This window comes from Mercenaria mercenaria, chromosome 3 (assembly GCF_021730395.1).
Source record: "Mercenaria mercenaria strain notata chromosome 3, MADL_Memer_1, whole genome shotgun sequence".
Taxonomy (NCBI): domain Eukaryota; kingdom Metazoa; phylum Mollusca; class Bivalvia; order Venerida; family Veneridae; genus Mercenaria; species Mercenaria mercenaria.
The window spans coordinates 101,246,954-101,266,063 of NC_069363.1; the positions used below are offsets into that span (position 1 = coordinate 101,246,954).

Genomic DNA, 19,110 nt, shown 5'->3' on the forward strand with positions numbered 1-19,110 from the left:
AGTTCTGTTTGGATAAAACAAAGGGCATCTGCGGGGTTATATAGTGTGTTATGTAAAATACTTAATGTACAGGATACTACAGTACTACTGTTCTTGTATTTTAGTTGATAATAATAAGAATAAGAAAACATTTTCAAGTTCATGTCGTACTACAAATTTATCAAGAAAACTTACTTCAGCTCTACGTCACGGCTTATGATTTCAATAACAAATTAACTGGTATACCATGTGTAATCGCTGTGATGTTGGACCATACTGTCCGTAAGTATTGACCTGGTACATGTGAATGTTCCGTATGTTTCCGTAAATTAATTTTTCTTGTGTCCGGATAACGATTTAAAAACCAATAATAATTTAGTTCTTAACATCACCCTGCCGACCAATTTCAGGATTGTGAGTTCGAGTTCTCTGTCTGACCATACATTTTTAGTTCATCTGTTAACTCAGAAGACAGGGAAATTGTCAATTTTATCATAATTTTTGTTCATTATCGAAAGAAGTATTTTACTATTCAATATTCTTTTCCGTATATGTCACTAAAGCGTTCTACAAAATGTCGACTGGCGTCAACTGGTACAAAAAATTATATGAATCGTAAAATATTACAAGAATAAAAGTAACATCGACACGTTTCTCTACTTTAATTTTTTAAAAAGGAAATGATTTGAACTGAATTCGAACTCATGGTAGCATGCGTTGAAGTCGGACAGCTTATCATATTGGTAAACTATATCGTTTATTTTAATAAATGTTCAAGATAGAAACATCGCGTAAAAGAACGAAAAGGGCGAAGATTAACGAGTGCCAGGTTTATACTTACGGACAATACAATGGATCGTTCATAAGAAATTTTATTTTATCAAATGTCGTCCTGAAAATTATTTATTGCGCAAGCACGGCAGCAGGTCCGGTAGAATTATGGGAGAACAACAACAACAAAACCGGTGAAGGTATAGAACATATTCCCAAGTTGAACGGTATATAGGTTTACTTTGACATATATACACGTACACATTATCTATAGACGGAAAAACCTTCGGTTTTCCCGTATCAATATGAATTTTGAGAAAAGTATAAATTTGCTAAGAGATATTATTTTATCTTTGAAGTCGGGAGATGATTTCAAAAGTTTGCTCTTGTATTTTTTTTGCTGTTTAAAATACATTGTAAGTGACAGGAAACAGAAGTATCAAAAGCAAAATCTCCTATAAGACTCCTTGCTGATGATTGCGTAATTTACAGACCAACTAGCGAAGATCACGCTATAATATTCTACAACAGGATTTTAACACATTAGTAAAATGGAGTAACACCTGGAAAATGAAATTTAATGCTCAGAAATGTGCAATTATTTAAATAACTAATTAAAGAAATAAATCTTTATATCAATACAAGATGAAGGATCAAATACTAGAACTTGTTAAAAATCATCTGTATCTTGGCTGTCCGACTCCGTGCATGTTTGCGTCCGGGCATATGAAAATTGCACTGTCCATCCGTGTGTGCGTCTGGTTATTTCTTGTCCGAGCTGTAACACTTTCGTCCATCAAGGGATTTTGAAATTACTTGGCCTATATGTTCACCATAATGAGACAATGTGTCATGCGCAAGACCCAGACATGTAGCTCCAAGGTCAAGGTCACACTTAGAGGTCAAAGTTTATCATGGTCTGTTTCGTGTCTGGTCCATAACTCTGCCATCAATGAAGGGATATTCAAATAACTTGGCATAAATGTTTACCATAATGAGACAACATGTCGTGCAAAAGATTCAGACCCCTAACTCCAAGGTCAAGGTCACACTTGGAAGTCAAAGGTTAACAGGCTCTGTTTCGTGTCCGGTCCATTACTCTGCCATTCATCAAGTGAACATTTATGCCAAGTGATTTCAAAAATTGATGGATGAAAGACTTACAGCCCGAACAAGAACTAACTGGATGCACGCACGGACGGACAGTGCAATTTTCATATGCTTACCTTCGGGGGCATAACAAATGTTAACCATATTGAGAATGTCTGTCACGCTTATGACCCGGGTCTCTTAGGTCAAGGTCAAGGTCACGAAATGAAGTGTGACTTTTTACGCATACAGCATCATTCTTGGGCTTGCTTCGGGGGCATTTGTCACCGGTAGTGACAGCTCTTGTTTGTAAATATTTTATTATAGTTCTCACTCGGTTTGGAGGCATGTTGAATATGAAATTTCAGTAGCGATTTCCAGTAGTCGTAATTATCTACTCAAGCAGTAAAACAAGTTCACAATTAATGAGCAAAATCCATGTTACAATTACAAAAAAAAACGTTTTAATTCTTCAGTTACAAGAAAAAAAACACTGAATTGAGAAAAAGCTTCTCATTATGGCAAACAAAGTGCTAATTTTGGATTTCTGGGACATTGTTGGAGAAATAATTATTTTCCCGTATGTTGTGGAGATGGACAGAAAGTCTGTGAGTCTAATGGAGGATCGGGGTAACTCGACACGTATGTAATTTCTATTAATGATTTGTCAAATTTGAAATTGTGTTCTTTCTCAGGATTAAATAATTATAAATACTTCTGTTTCCTGTCATTTACAATGTATCGAAAATGATGAAAAAATGAGAGCAAACTTTCGAAATCATCTCCTTTTTCGAAAAATAAATTATAGTCTCCACTCTGTAAATATCAAGTAAACTCAGAGTCTCATATTGTTATTTTATATATGTATATCTCCATTTGACTCTTATTACGGCTGCCTTAGCTTAAAATAGAAAACCCTTCAAACATCTTCTTTCAAAGTGTCACTTGAATTAATGGCTTTTTTTGCAAACTTATTTTGTAGCATCCTTTTAAGGTCTTTTCTCAAGTTTTTTATACGCCCATTTGAAAAACGGGACGTATTATGGGAACACCCCTGGCGGGCGGTTTGGCGGATGGGTGGGTGGGCGGCTTCCACAGACTTTGTCCGGAGCATATCTTCTTCATGCATGGAGGGATTTTGATGAAACTTGGCATAATTGTTCACCATCATGAGACGGAGGTCAAAGGTCAAATTCAAGAATGACTTTGTCCGGAGCATATCTTCTTCATGCATTGAAGGATTTTGATGTAGCTTGGCACAATTTTTCACCATCATGAGACGGAGTGTCGTGCGCAAGAACCAGGTCCCTAGGTCTAAGGTCAAGGTCACAGTTAGAGGTCAAAGGATACAAGAATGAAAAATTCAAGAATGACTTTGGAGCATATCTTCTTTATGAATGAAAGGATTTTGATGTAGCTTGGCACAATTGTTCACCATCATGAGATGGAGTGTCATGCGCAAGAACCAGGTCCCAGGGTCTAAGGTCAAGGTCACACTTAGAGGTCAAATATACAAGAATGAAAACTTTGTCTGATACATATCTTCTTCATGCATGGAGGGATTTTGATGTAGCTTGGCACAATTATTCACCATCATGAGACGGAGTGTCATGCGCAAGAACCAGGTCCCTAGGTCTAAGGTCAAGGTCACACTTGGAGGTCAAAGGATACAAGAATGACAACTTTGTCCGGAGCATTTCTTCTTCATGCATGGAGGGATTTTGATATAACTTGGCACAAATGTTCACCACCATGAGACGGAGTGTCATGCACAAAAACCAGGTCCCTAGGTCTAAGGTCAAGGTCACACTCAGAGGCCAAAGGTCAGATACAAGAATGACTTTGTCTGGAGCATTTCTTCTTCATGCATGGAGGGATTTTGATGTAACTTGGCACAATTGTACACCATCGTGAGATGGAGTGTCATGCACTGGTCCCTTCTTTAGAATTACTTCCCTTTATTGTTACTTTAAATAGCTTATATTGTAACTTTTTCATTACTAGTCGTAGGGAAAAATCGAAACCAGTTTTCTGTAGTACAACATGCATGTAACATCCAATTCTGAGGTGTATTTTGAGCTATCCCTACCTTGTAAGAATTTTTGTATGGACTTGCAATTTTTTTTTTTTCTTTAAAGATTAACTTCCCTTAGTTGTTACTATAAATAACTTACATTGTAACTTTTTTATAATTGACTGTAGGGAAAAACCAAGACCACTTTCCTGTGGTACAACATTGATGTTACTTTCAAATTTTTGGTGTATTTTAAGGTATCTCTACCTGGTAAGGATTTTCTTGTGGACTTAGAAAAATAAAAGAATTACAATAATTTCTAAAAAAAAAAACAACCAAATATTGTAAACAACCACAAAATTAAAATTCCATTTGCAAATACAGGTGCTAGTGTAAAGAAATTTGCTGTGACAGGCGTATATTGTGACATTCTGACACTCTTGTTTTCAAATGGTACAGCTTTACCTAATTCAAGAGCTTTCAAAGGTAAAGTGGAAAATGTAAAAAAAAACTATCTCATTAACTGTTTAATAGACCTTCACCAAACTTGGTCTATAGCTCCCTTGTTAGGTCCTATATCCACTGTGTTCAAACATTTTGGCATGACTTGTTATAGAGACAAGCACAACTTAAAGTAGAAAAAAAACTTTAATTATATGATGGATCTTCAACAAACTTTTCTGTAGCATTTGTAAGAATGATGGATCCTTTTAGGGGCCATCAAAGCTAAAAATAGAAAACATTTCAACAATATCTTTGCATGAACCACTTGACTGATCGTCACAAAACCTTGTCAGTAGGATTCTTGTAATGTCCTCTCTAATGTTTGTTTGAAACTGTGCTTGGCTTCTGCTTAAAGTAGTTCTGCACGTTTGAAAAACTGGAAGTGATGGTGTAACGTTATTTATCCGGAAAACGTAGAATAAAGCCTGGATTCGGCATACAGAAATGAAAATCAGTTTATGAATTAATTGAAACCTGTGAGTAAATTTATTACAATGGCACTGTTGCTATATTTATAAAGTCAAAATATGATATTAAAACATACGGCACGTTAAAAAATCCATAATAATGAATTAAAACTCTTAGGTTTAGGAGTATATCACCAAAACACAGAAATTTTTGATAAACGAACAACATCATAACTAATATTTTACCTGACCATTACATGTAGAGTAATATACACGCTATTATAACAAAAATTACAAAACAAGTGTCAGTATACTGATATAAACATTGAATTCCGGAAAAGTACTGCCTAAAGGGGCCCAACTTCCGGACAGTCAAACGCCTTTAAAAACTCACTTCAAAGAACTGTTACACATGTTTGTTTTGGTGCATTTGCAATAGCGTGCGAGTGTTGAAATTTCACATAACTAGGTGGAAGACAGTTTTCAGTAATTGTTTATTTTTATTTCTTTACAAATGGCATTCATTTTCAAAGGGAGACAACTTTTTCAGAATATTTTAAGTACGGGACAGTTCGGCAGAACATGTAATGGTCAGGTAAAATATTAGTTATGATGTTGTTCGTTTATCAAAAATTTCTGTGTTTTGGTGATATACTCCTAAACCTAAGAGTCAAGCTAATAAAGCTGAGGACAGCGATTTTATATAAATTTAATGTAATACAATTTTGTATAAGAACGTGTAGAAGGAATATATTCTTGCAGTAATTTTTCCTTTGTAATATGATCATGTCCCAAGTTCAACTTGATAAATTCTCTCTGTCAGAAACTATGACGTATATTAAAATTTAGCCGCTGGTACAGATTAATGACCTTTCGCAATAGCAGAAGTAGTAAATTGGTCAGTTGTTTGTTGTTTATATGGTTTATTTTATTTAATAACTCTCATATTACACACTACATGACTGTGTATTATACAGAGATATTTGAATAATAGCCGTAGTACTATTCTCAGTATTGTGGCGTTTGATTATAAATAAATATAATTAAAAAATTATTACCATGAAACACGAAAAATGAATAAGATATCACCCCATATCAAAATCAAAATTATATTAGCTCATAAATTTTTGGCTAATTAACAAATGAAACATTTTTTTTCGGTGTTCAGGAGAAATGAATGAGAGAATAGGATCGGCAAATCCATGAATCATGCTAGCAATTCATGTTTAATTTGATTATCCTATTATGTCGTTTATTTTAAATGAACATCGAAAAAAAAGTTTCATTTCTTATATTAACATTATATTTCCTAAGTTCCATTTGTAAACAAGATTAAATTATAAATTGCACACACTTTGTTGCATTTAACATTAAAATAAGCTTCCTACCATTCTAAAACCAGACGGAACAATTTTGACGTTATCTAATAATAGGAATGTTCTCTCTGACTTTGTGTGGACGTTGCAGTGTTGACATACCAGTAACTTTCGGCCTTTTCTTTTGCTTTTCATACGAAATGAACATCAAAATTTTCAATGGAAGAGAATAGGGTGAATGTAAATATTTCTTTTTTTTATGTTTTGCAACTGTAGTCATGCATGCTTAGTAATAGTTAGCCAATCTGTCAAACATCTCATGTTGTATGGACTAGTGTCTTACTCTCTGATGGTTATTTTACCCATAACCAGTACTCAACAACCAGTGACAGGGTTTGATGGTATAACAAATCCATACAATCAGCCTTGTCAAAAAGTAACTTGTCTGGAATGGAACTGCAATTTATCACTTTGTCTACACCTATTTTGAACAGTTTTCAATGCTCCACAATGCCATATAGAGTGATAGAAAGTTTCAGATCTATCACCTTAGAAATTCTAGTTTGGAATCTTTAGACAGCAGTTACCATAAGTTCTGTTTCGGTTGATTTTTCTTAACTTTTACCCTGCTAAATTTCTATTTTGAAATAAATATTGCTTAAACATAATTTCTGTATTGCCACTTATCCATCTTCAATTTGGACAATACTATTAACTTTTAATAGGGGTGCTTACAAAAAATATTCTGACTGTATGGCGAACAGTGTAGATTATAATCAGACTGCATGGATGTGCAGACTGATCATGATCTATACTGGCTGCAAAGGCAGAATCAGTCTTGTCCAGCTTTATAATGGTTAACTGGATGCAACTTAATCCATTAACAAAAATTATATTTAATATGCAGTAGACTATATACAACTGATAGATCGAAATCAGTTTTTAATATCAAAAGTGTAGGTTAATTTAGCTTAAAATGGGGCTTTCCAGGATGCGACATATAATAAGACACTTTGATAACAAAAACATTTGTCAAATAAACTTTGGATTAAAGAATAATAGTCAATGATGTCAGTGAAATGGTTTAAATGAGCCGTGCCATGGGAAAACCAACATATTGGCTTTGCGACAAGCATGGATCCAGACCAGCCTGCGCATCCACGCAGTCTGGTCAGGATCCATGCTGTTCGCTTTCAAAGCCTATTACAATTATAGAAACCGTTAGCGAACAGCATGGATCCTGACCAGACTGCGCGGATATGCAGGCTGGTCTGGATCCATGCTGGTCGCAAAGCCACTATGTTGGTTTTCTCATGGCGCGGCTCAAATAAGGATAATTAGAGTCCTATTTATTATTTTGATCAAAACTAAAATTTGTTTTTGTTAGACTTTGATTTTATGCTGTTCAGAATTATTGAAGTATTTTCTAAAAAAAATTTCATTATTGGATTCATCAGTTGTCACATATTCAGAATGTCATGTAAAATTATTTATAAACTTCAAGTAAAAACAACATTTTCTATTTCAGATCCTTTATTACATGGAGAGTATGAATACCAGGACCCAAAGTCAGAAGATGAAATGTACGTAGTAATGATATTGAATAATTTATACGTCTAATAACTGATGCACAGTCAGAATTTACAGCATTTATTCTATTCCAATTTTTGTCTTCTATAATCAATGATTGTAATTATGTCTCCTCCAGGAGACATATTGTTTTTGCCCTGTCCGTCCGTCCGTACGTACGTACGTCACACTTCATTTCCGAGCAATAACTGGAGAACCATTTGACCTAGAACCTTCAAACTTTATAGGGTTGTAGGGCTGCTGGAGTAGACGACCCCTATTGTTTTTGGGGTCACTCTGTCAAAGGTCAAGGTCACAAGGGCCTGAACATTGAAAACCATTTCCGATCAATAACTAGAGAACCACTTGACCCAGAATGTCGAAACTTCATAGGATGATTGGTCATGAAGAGTAGATGACCCCTATTGATTTTGGGGTCACTCCGTCAAAGGTCAAGGTCACAGGGGCCTGAACATTGAAAACCATTTCCGATCAATAACTGGAGAACCACTTGACCCAGAATGTTGAAACTTCATAGGATAATTGGTCATGAAGAGTAGATGACCCCTATTGATTTTGGGGTCACTGCGTCAAAGGTCAAGGTCACAGGGGCCTGAACATTGAAAACCATTTCCGATCAATAACTGGAGAACCACTTGACCCAGAATGTTGAAACTTCATAGGATGATTGGTCATGAAGAGTAGATGATCATTATTGATTTTAGGATCACTCCGTCAAAGGTCAAGGTCACAGGGGCCTGAACATTGAAAACCATTTCCGATCAATAACTGGAGAACCACTTGACCCAGAATGTTGAAACTTCATAGGATGATTGGTCATGAAGAGTAGATGACCCCTAATGATTTTGGGGTCACTCCGTCAAAGGTCAAGGTCACAGGGGCCTGAACATTGAAAACCATTTCCGATCAATAACTGGAGAACTACTTGACCCAGAATGTTGAAACTTCATAGGATGACTGATCATGAAGAGTAGATGACCCCTATTGATTTTGGGGTCACTCCATCAAAGGTCAAGGTCACAGGGGCGACATGGAAAACCAGTTCGATCAATAATGGAGAACTACTTGACCAGAATGTTGAAACTTCATAGGATGTTGACATGAAGAGTAGATGACCCTATTGATTTTGGGGTCACTCCATCAAAGGTCAAGGTCACAGGGCCTGAACATGGAAAACCATTTCCGATCAATAATGGAGAACACTTCACCAGAATGTTGAAACTTCATAGGATGATTGTACATGCAAAGTGTGACCCTATCGATTTTGGGGTCACTGCGTCAAAGGTCAGGTCACAGGGGCTGAACATTGAAAACCATTTCGGTCAGTAACTTGAGACCACTTGACCGAATGCGAAACTTCATAGGATGATTGGTCATGCAGAGTAGATGATCCTAACGATTTTGGGTCACTCTATTAAAGTCAAGGCCAGGGCTTGAACATGGAAAACCATTTCCGATCAATAATTTGAGAACCTCTCAACCAGAAGTTGAAACTTCATTGGATGATGTTCATACGAGTAAATGACCCTATTGTTTTGGGGTCACTCCGTTAAAGGTCAAGGTCACAGGGGCTGAACATTGATAACCAGTTCGATCAATAACTTGAGAACCTTGACCCAGAATGTTGAAACTCATAGGATGATTGAACATGCAGAGTAGATGACCCCTATTGATTTGAGTCAGTCAATTAAAGGTCAAGGTCACAGTGGCCTGTTATGTAATCATTTTTTGGAAATAATTGAGAACCACTTGACCTACAATGTTGAAACTTAATAGGATGATTGGTCTGAGAGTAGATGATCATTATTGATTTTAGGATCATCCGTCAAAGGTCAGGCACAGGGGCCTGAACATTGAAAACATTTCCGATCAATAACTGGAGAACACTTGACCCAGAATGTTTAAACTTCATAGGTGATTGGTCATGAAGAGTGATGACCCCTAATGATTTTGGGGTCACTCCGTCAAAGGTCAAGGTCACAGGGGCCTGAACATTGAAAACCATTTCCGATCAATAACTGGAGAACACTTGACCAGAATGTTGAAACTTCATAGGATACTGCATGAAGAGTAGATGACCCCTATTGATTTTGGGGTCACTCCATCAAAGGTCAAGGTCACAGGGGCCTGAACATGGAAAACCATTTCCGATCAATAACTGGAGAACTACTTGACCCAGAATGTTGAAACTTCATAGGATGATTGGTCATGAAGAGTAGATGACCCCTATTGATTTTGGGGTCACTCCGTCAAAGGTCAAGGTCACAGGGCCTGAACATTGAAAACCATTTCCGATCAATAACTGGAGAACCACTTGACCCAGAATGTTGAAACTTCATAGGATGATTGGTCATGAAGAGTAGATGACCCCTATTGATTTTGGGGTCACTCCGTCAAAGGTCAAGGTCACAGGGGCCTGAACATTGAAAACCATTTCCGTCAATAACTGGAGAACCACTTGACCCAGAATGTTGAAACTTCATAGGATGATTGGTCATGAAGAGTAGATGACCCCTATTGATTTTGGGGTCACTCCGTCAAAGGTCAAGGTCACAGGGGCCTGAACATTGAAAACCATTTCCGATCAATAACTGGAGAACCACTTGACCCAGAATGTTGAAACTTCATAGGATGATTGTCATGAAGAGTAGATGACCCTATGATTTTGGGGTCACTCCGTCAAAGGTCAAGGTCACAGGGCCTGAACATTGAAAACCATTTCCGATCAATAACTGGAGAACCACTTGACCCAGAATGTTGAAACTTCATAGGATGATTGTCATGAAGAGTAGATGACCCCTAATGATTTTGGGGTCACTCCGTCAAAGGTCAAGGTCACAGGGGCCTGAACATGGAAAACCATTTCCGATCAATAACTGGAGAACTACTTGACCCAGAATGTTGAAACTTCATAGGATGATGATCATGAAGAGTAGATGACCCCTATTGATTTTGGGGTCACTCCATCAAAGGTCAAGGTCACAGGGGCCTGAACATGGAAAACCATTTCCGATCAATAACTGGAGAACACTTACCCAGAATGTTGAAACTTCATAGGATGATTGACATGAAGAGTAGATGACCCCTATTGATTTTGGGGTCACTCCGTCAAAGGTCAAGGTCACAGGGGCCTGAACATGAAAACCATTTCCGATCATAACTTGAGAACCACTTGACCCAGAATGTTGAAACTTCATAGGATGATTGTCATGCAGAGTAGATGACCCCTATCGATTTTGGGTCACTCATTAAAGGTCAAGGTCACAGGGCCTGAACATGTGAAAACCATTTCCGGTCAATAACTTGAGAACCACTTGACCCAGAATGTTGAAACTTCATAGGATGATTGTCATGCAGAGTAGATGATCCCTATTTTTTTGGGGTCACTCCGTTAAAGGTCAAGGTCACAGGGGCTGAACATTGAAACCATTTCCGATCAATAACTTGAGAACCACTTGACCCAGAATGTTGAAACTTCATAGGATGATTGTACATGCAGAGTAATGACCCCTATTGATTTTGGGGTCACTCCGTTAAAGGTCAAGGTCACAGGGCCTGTATCATTGAAACCATTTCCGATCAATAACTTGAGAACCACTTGACCCAAATGTTGAAACTTCAAAAGGATGATTGATCATGAGAGTAGATGACCCCTATTGATTTTAGGAGTCACTCCATCAAAGGTCAAGGTCACAGGGGCCTGAACATGTAAACCATTTTCGACAATAACTGAGAACCACTTGACCCAGAATGTTGAAACTTCATAGGATGATTGGTCATGAAGAGTAGATGACCCCTATTTATTTTGGGATCACTCCGTCAAAGGTCAAGGTCACAGGGGCCTGAACATTGAAAACCATTTCCGATCAATAACTGGAGAACCACTTGACCCAGAATGTTGAAACTTCATAGGATGATTGTACATGCAAAGTAGATGACCCCTATCGATTTTGGGGTCACTGCGTCAAAGGTCAAGGTCACAGGGGCCTGAACATTGAAAACCATTTCCGGTCAGTAACTTGAGAACCACTTGACCCAGAATGCTGAAACTTCATAGGATGATTGGTCATGCAGAGTAGATGATCCCTAACGATTTTGGGGTCACTCTATTAAAGGTCAAGGCCACAGGGGCTTGAACATGGAAAACCATTTCCGATCAATAATTTGAGAACCTCTCAACCCAGAATGTTGAAACTTCATTAGGATGATTGTTCATACAGAGTAAATGACCCCTATTGTTTTTGGGGTCACTCCGTTAAAGGTCAAGGTCACAGGGGCCTGAACATTGATAACCAGTTCCGATCAATAACTTGAGAACCACTTGACCCAGAATGTTGAAACTTCATAGGATGATTGAACATGCAGAGTAGATGACCCCTATTGATTTTAGAGTCAGTCAATTAAAGGTCAAGGTCACAGTGGCCTGTTCATGTAAATCATTTTTTGGAAATAACTTGAGAACCACTTGACCTACAATGTTGAAACTTAATAGGATGATTGGTCATGAAGAGTAGATGATCATTATTGATTTTAGGATCACTCCGTCAAAGGTCAAGGTCACAGGGGCCTGAACATTGAAAACCATTTCCGATCAATAACTGGAGAACCACTTGACCCAGAATGTTGAAACTTCATAGGATGATTGGTCATGAAGAGTAGATGACCCCTAATGATTTTGGGGTCACTCCGTCAAAGGTCAAGGTCACAGGGGCCTGAACATTGAAAACCATTTCCGATCAGTAACTGGAGAACTACTTGACCCAGAATGTTGAAACTTCATAGGATGACTGATCATGAAGAGTAGATGACCCCTATTGATTTTGGGGTCACTCCATCAAAGGTCAAGGTCACAGGGGCCTGAACATGGAAAACCAGTTCCGATCAATAACTGGAGAACTACTTGACCCAGAATGTTGAAACTTCATAGGATGATTGATCATGAAGAGTAGATGACCCCTATTGATTTTGGGGTCACTCCATCAAAGGTCAAGGTCACAGGGGCCTGAACATGGAAAACCATTTCCGATCAATAACTGGAGAACCACTTCACCCAGAATGTTGAAACTTCATAGGATGATTGTACATGCAAAGTAGATGACCCCTATCGATTTTGGGGTCACTGCGTCAAAGGTCAAGGTCACAGGGGCCTGAACATTGAAAACCATTTCCGGTCAGTAACTTGAGAACCACTTGACCCAGAATGCTGAAACTTCATAGGATGATTGGTCATGCAGAGTAGATGATCCCTAACGATTTTGGGGTCACTCTATTAAAGGTCAAGGCCACAGGGGCCTGAACATGGAAAACCATTTCCGATCAATAATTTGAGAACCTCTCAACCCAGAATGTTGAAACTTCATTAGGATGATTGTTCATACAGAGTAAATGACCCCTATTGTTTTTGGGGTCACTCCGTTAAAGGTCAAGGTCACAGGGGCCTGAACATTGATAACCAGTTCCGATCAATAACTTGAGAACCACTTGACCCAGAATGTTGAAACTTCATAGGATGATTGAACATGCAGAGTAGATGACCCCTATTGATTTTAGAGTCAGTCAATTAAAGGTCAAGGTCACAGTGGCCTGTTCATGTAAATCATTTTTTGGAAATAACTTGAGAACCACTTGACCTACAATGTTGAAACTTAATAGGATGATTGGACATGCAGAGTAGATGACCCCTATTTATTTTGAGGTCACTTGATCAAAGGTCAAGGTCACAGGAGCCTGAACAGTGACTTGAGAACCACTAGGCCCAGAGTGTTGAAATTTAGCGGGATGACTGGACATGCCAAGTAGATGATCCCTATTGCAGCCAACCATCAGTGTCTCTTTGACTTTCGCTCCTGACCCCTATTGACTTCTTGCCTATAGGACTTTGCATTTGGGGAGACATGCGCTTTTTTACAAAAGCATTTTCTAGTTTGCATGGTGTTTGATTGTATAATATATTTCCAAATTAACCTTTACCCTGCTAAATGTTTAAATTGGACTGGTCTATCATTCAGTTTGGACAGTGCCAAAATTATGTTATTCATAGGGGTGTTCATAAAAATTTACTGGCTGGATAGTAAACAGTGCAGACCATGACCAGCTTGCACGTATGTGCAGTTTGATCTTGTTCTGCAATGATCGCAAAGGCTTAATCACTTGCCACTAGCAGGGAAAAGGTTAAACTTCGTAGTAAGTTGGGTTACTATAAGATTACTCAAGTTTTACTTTGAGATGAGAATTGCAGTGTTGATCTAGTGATAAGAGCACCCACCTCAACTATATAGGTGTACAGATTCAATCACTGGTCATGTCATACCAAATACTTGGTAAAAATGGTAATACATGTAGCACTGGAAGCTTCCTGCCTTGGAATTGTTGGTCAGTGTAAAGAGGATTGTTCTAAGACAATATTGAGCACTGTATGATACTTGTAGACACTACAGTCGAACTTCGATGGCTCGAACTCGAGGGTCTCGTGGAAATTAGTTCGAGTTTTCCGTTGTTCGAGCCATCCAAATGGCAGCCATTTTGAATCTGGGAATTCAAGGGCATTTAAGCGTAACTCTCTTTGATCGACCTGACTTTTCTTATCCAGCCAGAGAGCGTGTTTTTTTGAACATCAAACATTTTAGCTATTTCAGTTTTTGATTTTAGACCCTTTTCACATTCGATGATGGCGTTATATTTTGTTTCTATAGTTTTTGGATGTAATTTTCGTTTTGTTCCTTGCTTTCCAGTAGCCGACTTAGCTATTCTTCCTTTTCTGGGTCCTTTACTAAGTTGTTCAGCCATGCTAAAGCAGTATAAAAGTTGACATCGGACCTCCCGTTTTTATGCAGAAAAAATAAAGACAAACATTGCTCAATTATTTTAAATAAATTTATTCGTAATATTCAAACCGATTAAAGCATTGCAGTGAACGAAAGACACTTTGTTTTATTTGTTTGTCATATACTGACGCTAATTACACAAGCGTGTTAAAATTACGCAAGCGCCGGTTAAAGGGGATGCTTGGAAAATGTCAGACAGAAGTGTGAAAAACTTGGTAAACACAAGTCATTCCGGCGACAAATTGTCTGTTCAACTGAATAGGTATAATTATCACTCTAACTGAGCCGAGGGGACCGCCAAATGAGTTCGAGAGTTCGAATTTTCGAAGTTCGAGCGATCCGAGGTAGAACTATATAGAAAGAAGAAGGAATAAATTCGGGACCAGGCGAAGAGTTCGAGCGATCCTGGGTGTTCGAGCCATTGAAGTTCAACTGTATCTTCATATGACTGAAACACTAAACCTGAACACAAATACCTCGCGAGTCTAGGATATAAGAGGAAAAGAGGATCTAGAAAATACTCATTAGCAGATACATTGTATTTAGGGAAATTAACAGTTATTACAGTATATACACATATTTTCTCAAGGCGGGTTCGCAAAAACCTGGGTTTTTAGCATATTGCTCAGCCCAGTGGGTAATACTGAGAAAACCCAGGTTCTACTGGGCAATACTGGGCAATAAAATATTACAGTTCAAACTTCAATACTTATTTCAACACTTCAGCTGACGAACAACCCGTACAGTGATAGCAGTTACCCCTGCATGCCTAGTGCTATAATGTCTATAAAATCTGTTGAAGAGACGTTATTATGATCATGATTGAGCAATTAATGAGAAAGATTATGGGATTAAAGTTAGAAGTGTGATCTGTGAACAACTTTAAAATCTGATCATTTTACTCATGAAAATCTGTTTAGATCACATTGTCATTTCTTACCAAAGGACATTTTGTGGAATTGTTTTAATGTTACTGTTGATGAAAAAGATTGCAGAATGTAGACTGGCAGTGGCACTAGGGTTAGTGTCAAAATTGAGAGTCTGAAAGTCTGAAATGTTACACTGTTTTAGTCAATTGAAAGGGTACTTTCAAATTTTGGTATTACTGGGCAATTAATGAGCAAGATTATGAGATTAAGTTAGAATTGTGAACAATTTAAATCTGGTCATTTTACTCTTGAAAATCAGTTCAGATCACATTGTCATTTCTATCATAATTGAGCCGTGCCATGAGAAAACCAGCATAGTGGGTTTGCGACCAGCATGGATCCATGCTGTTCGCTAACAGTTTCTCTAATTGTAATAGGCTTTGAAAGCAAACAGCATGGATCCTGACCAGACTGCACGGATGCGCAGGCTGGTCTGGATCCATGCTGGTCGCAAACCCACTATGTTGGTTTTCTCATGGCATGGCTCATATAATCATAAAACCAAAGGACCCTGTGTAGAATTGTTTTAATGTTACAGGTACTGTGGATGATTAAAAAAAAGATTGCTAATGTAAAGACTTGTGGCACTGGGGTTAGTGCAAAAATTGAGTCTAAAAGGTGATAGACTGAAATGTTACATTGTGTTAGTCAATTGAAAGGGTATAATTCAAATTTTGGTATAACTCAAACAAAACTCAGAAACAGACTTGGGATAAAAAAAACAACTGCAAAACTTGTGTTCAGTTACAGAATGCTTCATGATAAAGAAGAACTAGACTAGCAGACTATCATATGTTAAGCAAAATCTAGTTGTGACCTAGCAAGATCTAACTATAAATGTTGAAAGTTGTTTACTTTCACATAAAAAATATTTTGTTTGTAAATAAACCATAATTTTGTTAATGAAACTGTTCTGGTCAGCTATCTATCACTTCAAAGTTTCGAAGTAAGTAAAACTTAATTAGCTTACATTTTATAACATAGAAACTCAGTTGTTTTGGTAAAAAAACAAACAAAGAAAAACTTGTTGCCTAGTATTGCCCACTTCATTCAATTTTAGGAGTATTGCCCAACTTAGGAAACCCGGGTTTTCACATGCCTTTCACCTGCCCCGGGCCAGTAGTCACCAAACCTGTCTCAGGGTCAAATTTTTGCAAATTATTTTCTATGAAATTTATGTACATTATAAATTCAACTTCCAATCAATGATTATTATCAGTCATTACTTTGCCACTGTTCTGGTATTCACCTGTGACATAGATTTATAATTTTAGCTCACCTGAGAACAAAGTGCTCATATTAAGGTATTGTGATCATGCTGTGTACAGCGTTCGTCGTGTGTCCGTCCTTCAGTCCAACAACTGTGTTTAAAGACATCTTCTCCATAACCACTGAATGGATTTTGATGAAACTTGGCATTGATATTCCTTGGATGGTTCTTTATTAAAGTTGTTCAAACAGTTCCACTTGGCAGAGCTAAAAATTGAAAAACTTCAAATGACATCTCCTTCTAAACCAAAGGTCCGATTTTGAAATAATTTCATACAAATGGTCCTTATGTCACCCTCTACCAAGATTGTTCAGAGTATACCGATTCATTAAAAAACATGGGCGCTGAAGGGCATGGTCAATTTCGGTATATGTATATAGTGGAAACTTCAAAAATCTTCTTGTGTGAAACTGCTTGCCCGATTTTAGAATAATTTGTCCTTGTGTGACCCTCTGCCAAGATTGTTCAAATTATTTTGATTCTTCAAAAAAAATGGCCGCCAGAGGGCGTGGTCACTCTTCCCTATATGTATATAGTGGAAACTTTAAAAATCCTCTAGTGTGAAACTGCTGACAGGATTCTAAAAATAATTTTACACAAATGGTCCTTGTGTGACCCTCTATCAAGATTGTTCAAATTATTTTGATTTGTCTGAAAGCATTGCTGCCAAAGGGCTTGGTCTCTTTTCTTTATATGTATATAGTGGAAACTTTAAAAATCTCCTTGTTTGAAACTGCTAGCCCAATTTTAAGGTCATTTTAAACAAATGGCTCTAGAGTGACCCTCTACCAGGATTATTCAAATTATTCCAATTCATCAAAATACATGGCTGCCAGGGGCCTGGTCACTTTTCCCTTTATGTATACCATACTAGTCTTGTCCAAATTATTGCCCTATTGAAAGGTAAAAAAATGGCCACAACCCTGTGTCTTACATGTACTCACTACAGGCTTTTATATTAGAAACTTCGAAAATCTTCTTCTCTGAATCAATAATAGCTAGAGCTTTGATATTTCACATGTGATATTAGATAAAAAAAATTGTTTTCTTGTTTGAAACTGCTAGCCCGATTTTAAAATAATTTGACACAAATGGTCCTTGTGTGACCCTTTACCAAGATTGCTCAAATTATTCCGATTTGTCAAAAACATGGCTGCCTGAGTAGATGAGGTAACTTTTCTTCTCTGAATCAATATTAGCTAGAGCCTTGATATTTGCGTGTGATATCAGATTTGTATTGTGTACACTGTAATTGTTCAAATCATTGCCTTTGGTTCAAACGTGTGTGTGACATGTATACATGTATAATATAGACTAACATAGAAGATACCTAACTCTGTACAAACATGCTTGAAGCCTTGTACACAGGTGAGCGCTTTAGGGTCAATGACCCTCTTGTTTGTTTTACTAGTCAGAGAATAAATTTTGTACTTGCAATTGTCATTATTGTTGTCTTCAAGGTTGCTTGTAATTATGGCAATCTTTTCAATTTCACATTTTAGCTTGACTTTTCGAAGAAAATGTAGAGCTATTGCACTTTCCACAGCTATGCCCCTTTTTGACATAGAATTTTTGGTAAAATTTTTGATTAAGTCAAATGTCTTTGTTGCTATCAAACCTATTGACTTGAAACTTAAAATAGTTATTTATTATCAAAGTCTACTCAAGGAGATACAATCCTCATAACTCTGTCTGATTTGAATTTTGGTAGGGTTATGCCACTTTTAAACTTAGATTTTTAGGTCTGCAGCGTCTGCATCCCGATTCGGTTAAGTTTTTGTTTGTTAGCTTTTATCTCAGTAACCACTTGTTAGAATGGATTGAAACTTCACACACTTATTCACTGTGATAACCTGACTTACATTGCACAGGTTCCATAACTCTGTTTTGCTTTTAGCTTGACTGTTTAAAGAATATGCAAATATGCCCCTTTTTCGACTTTGAAATTTTTGGTTAAGGTTTTGTATGTAAGCTGGTATCTCAGTATCCACTAATGGGAATTGATTGAAATTTCACACATTTGTTCACTGTCATCATCTGACATGCACTAAGCAGGTCCCATAACTCTACTTTGCATTTTTCAAAATTATGTCCCTTTTTTCAATTAGACATTTTTGGTTTAGTTTTTATATGTAATATCATTTCTCAGTATCCACTAATGAGAATCATGATTGAAACTTCACACACTTGTTCACTGTCATGAGCATAACTCTGCTTTGCTTTTTTTTCTTCAAAATTTTGCCCCTTTTTCAACGTAGCAGTTTTTGGTTAAGTTTTTTATTATGCCCCCCTTCGAAGAAGGAGGGGTATATTGTTTTGCAGATGTTGGTCGGTCTGTCGGTAGGTCGGTCGGTCGGTCGGTCGGAATGTAGACCAATCTGATTCCAGATGATAACTCAAGAATGCTTGGGCCTAGG

General features: G+C 37.4%; 1 protein-coding gene across 1 annotated transcript in view; it reads left to right on the forward strand.

Annotated features, from left to right (window-relative positions):
- Window positions 1-2,340: 2,340 nt before the first annotated feature.
- LOC128555825 (adrenodoxin-like protein 1, mitochondrial) overlaps window positions 2,341-19,110 on the forward strand; it is a 45,622-nt gene continuing 28,852 nt past the window's right edge. The window contains exons 1-2 of the mRNA XM_053539506.1: window positions 2,341-2,481; window positions 7,609-7,663. Of these exons, the coding sequence (XP_053395481.1) occupies window positions 2,358-2,481; window positions 7,609-7,663 (179 nt within the window). The 5' untranslated portion in view covers window positions 2,341-2,357. The remainder of the gene's footprint in view (window positions 2,482-7,608; window positions 7,664-19,110) is intronic.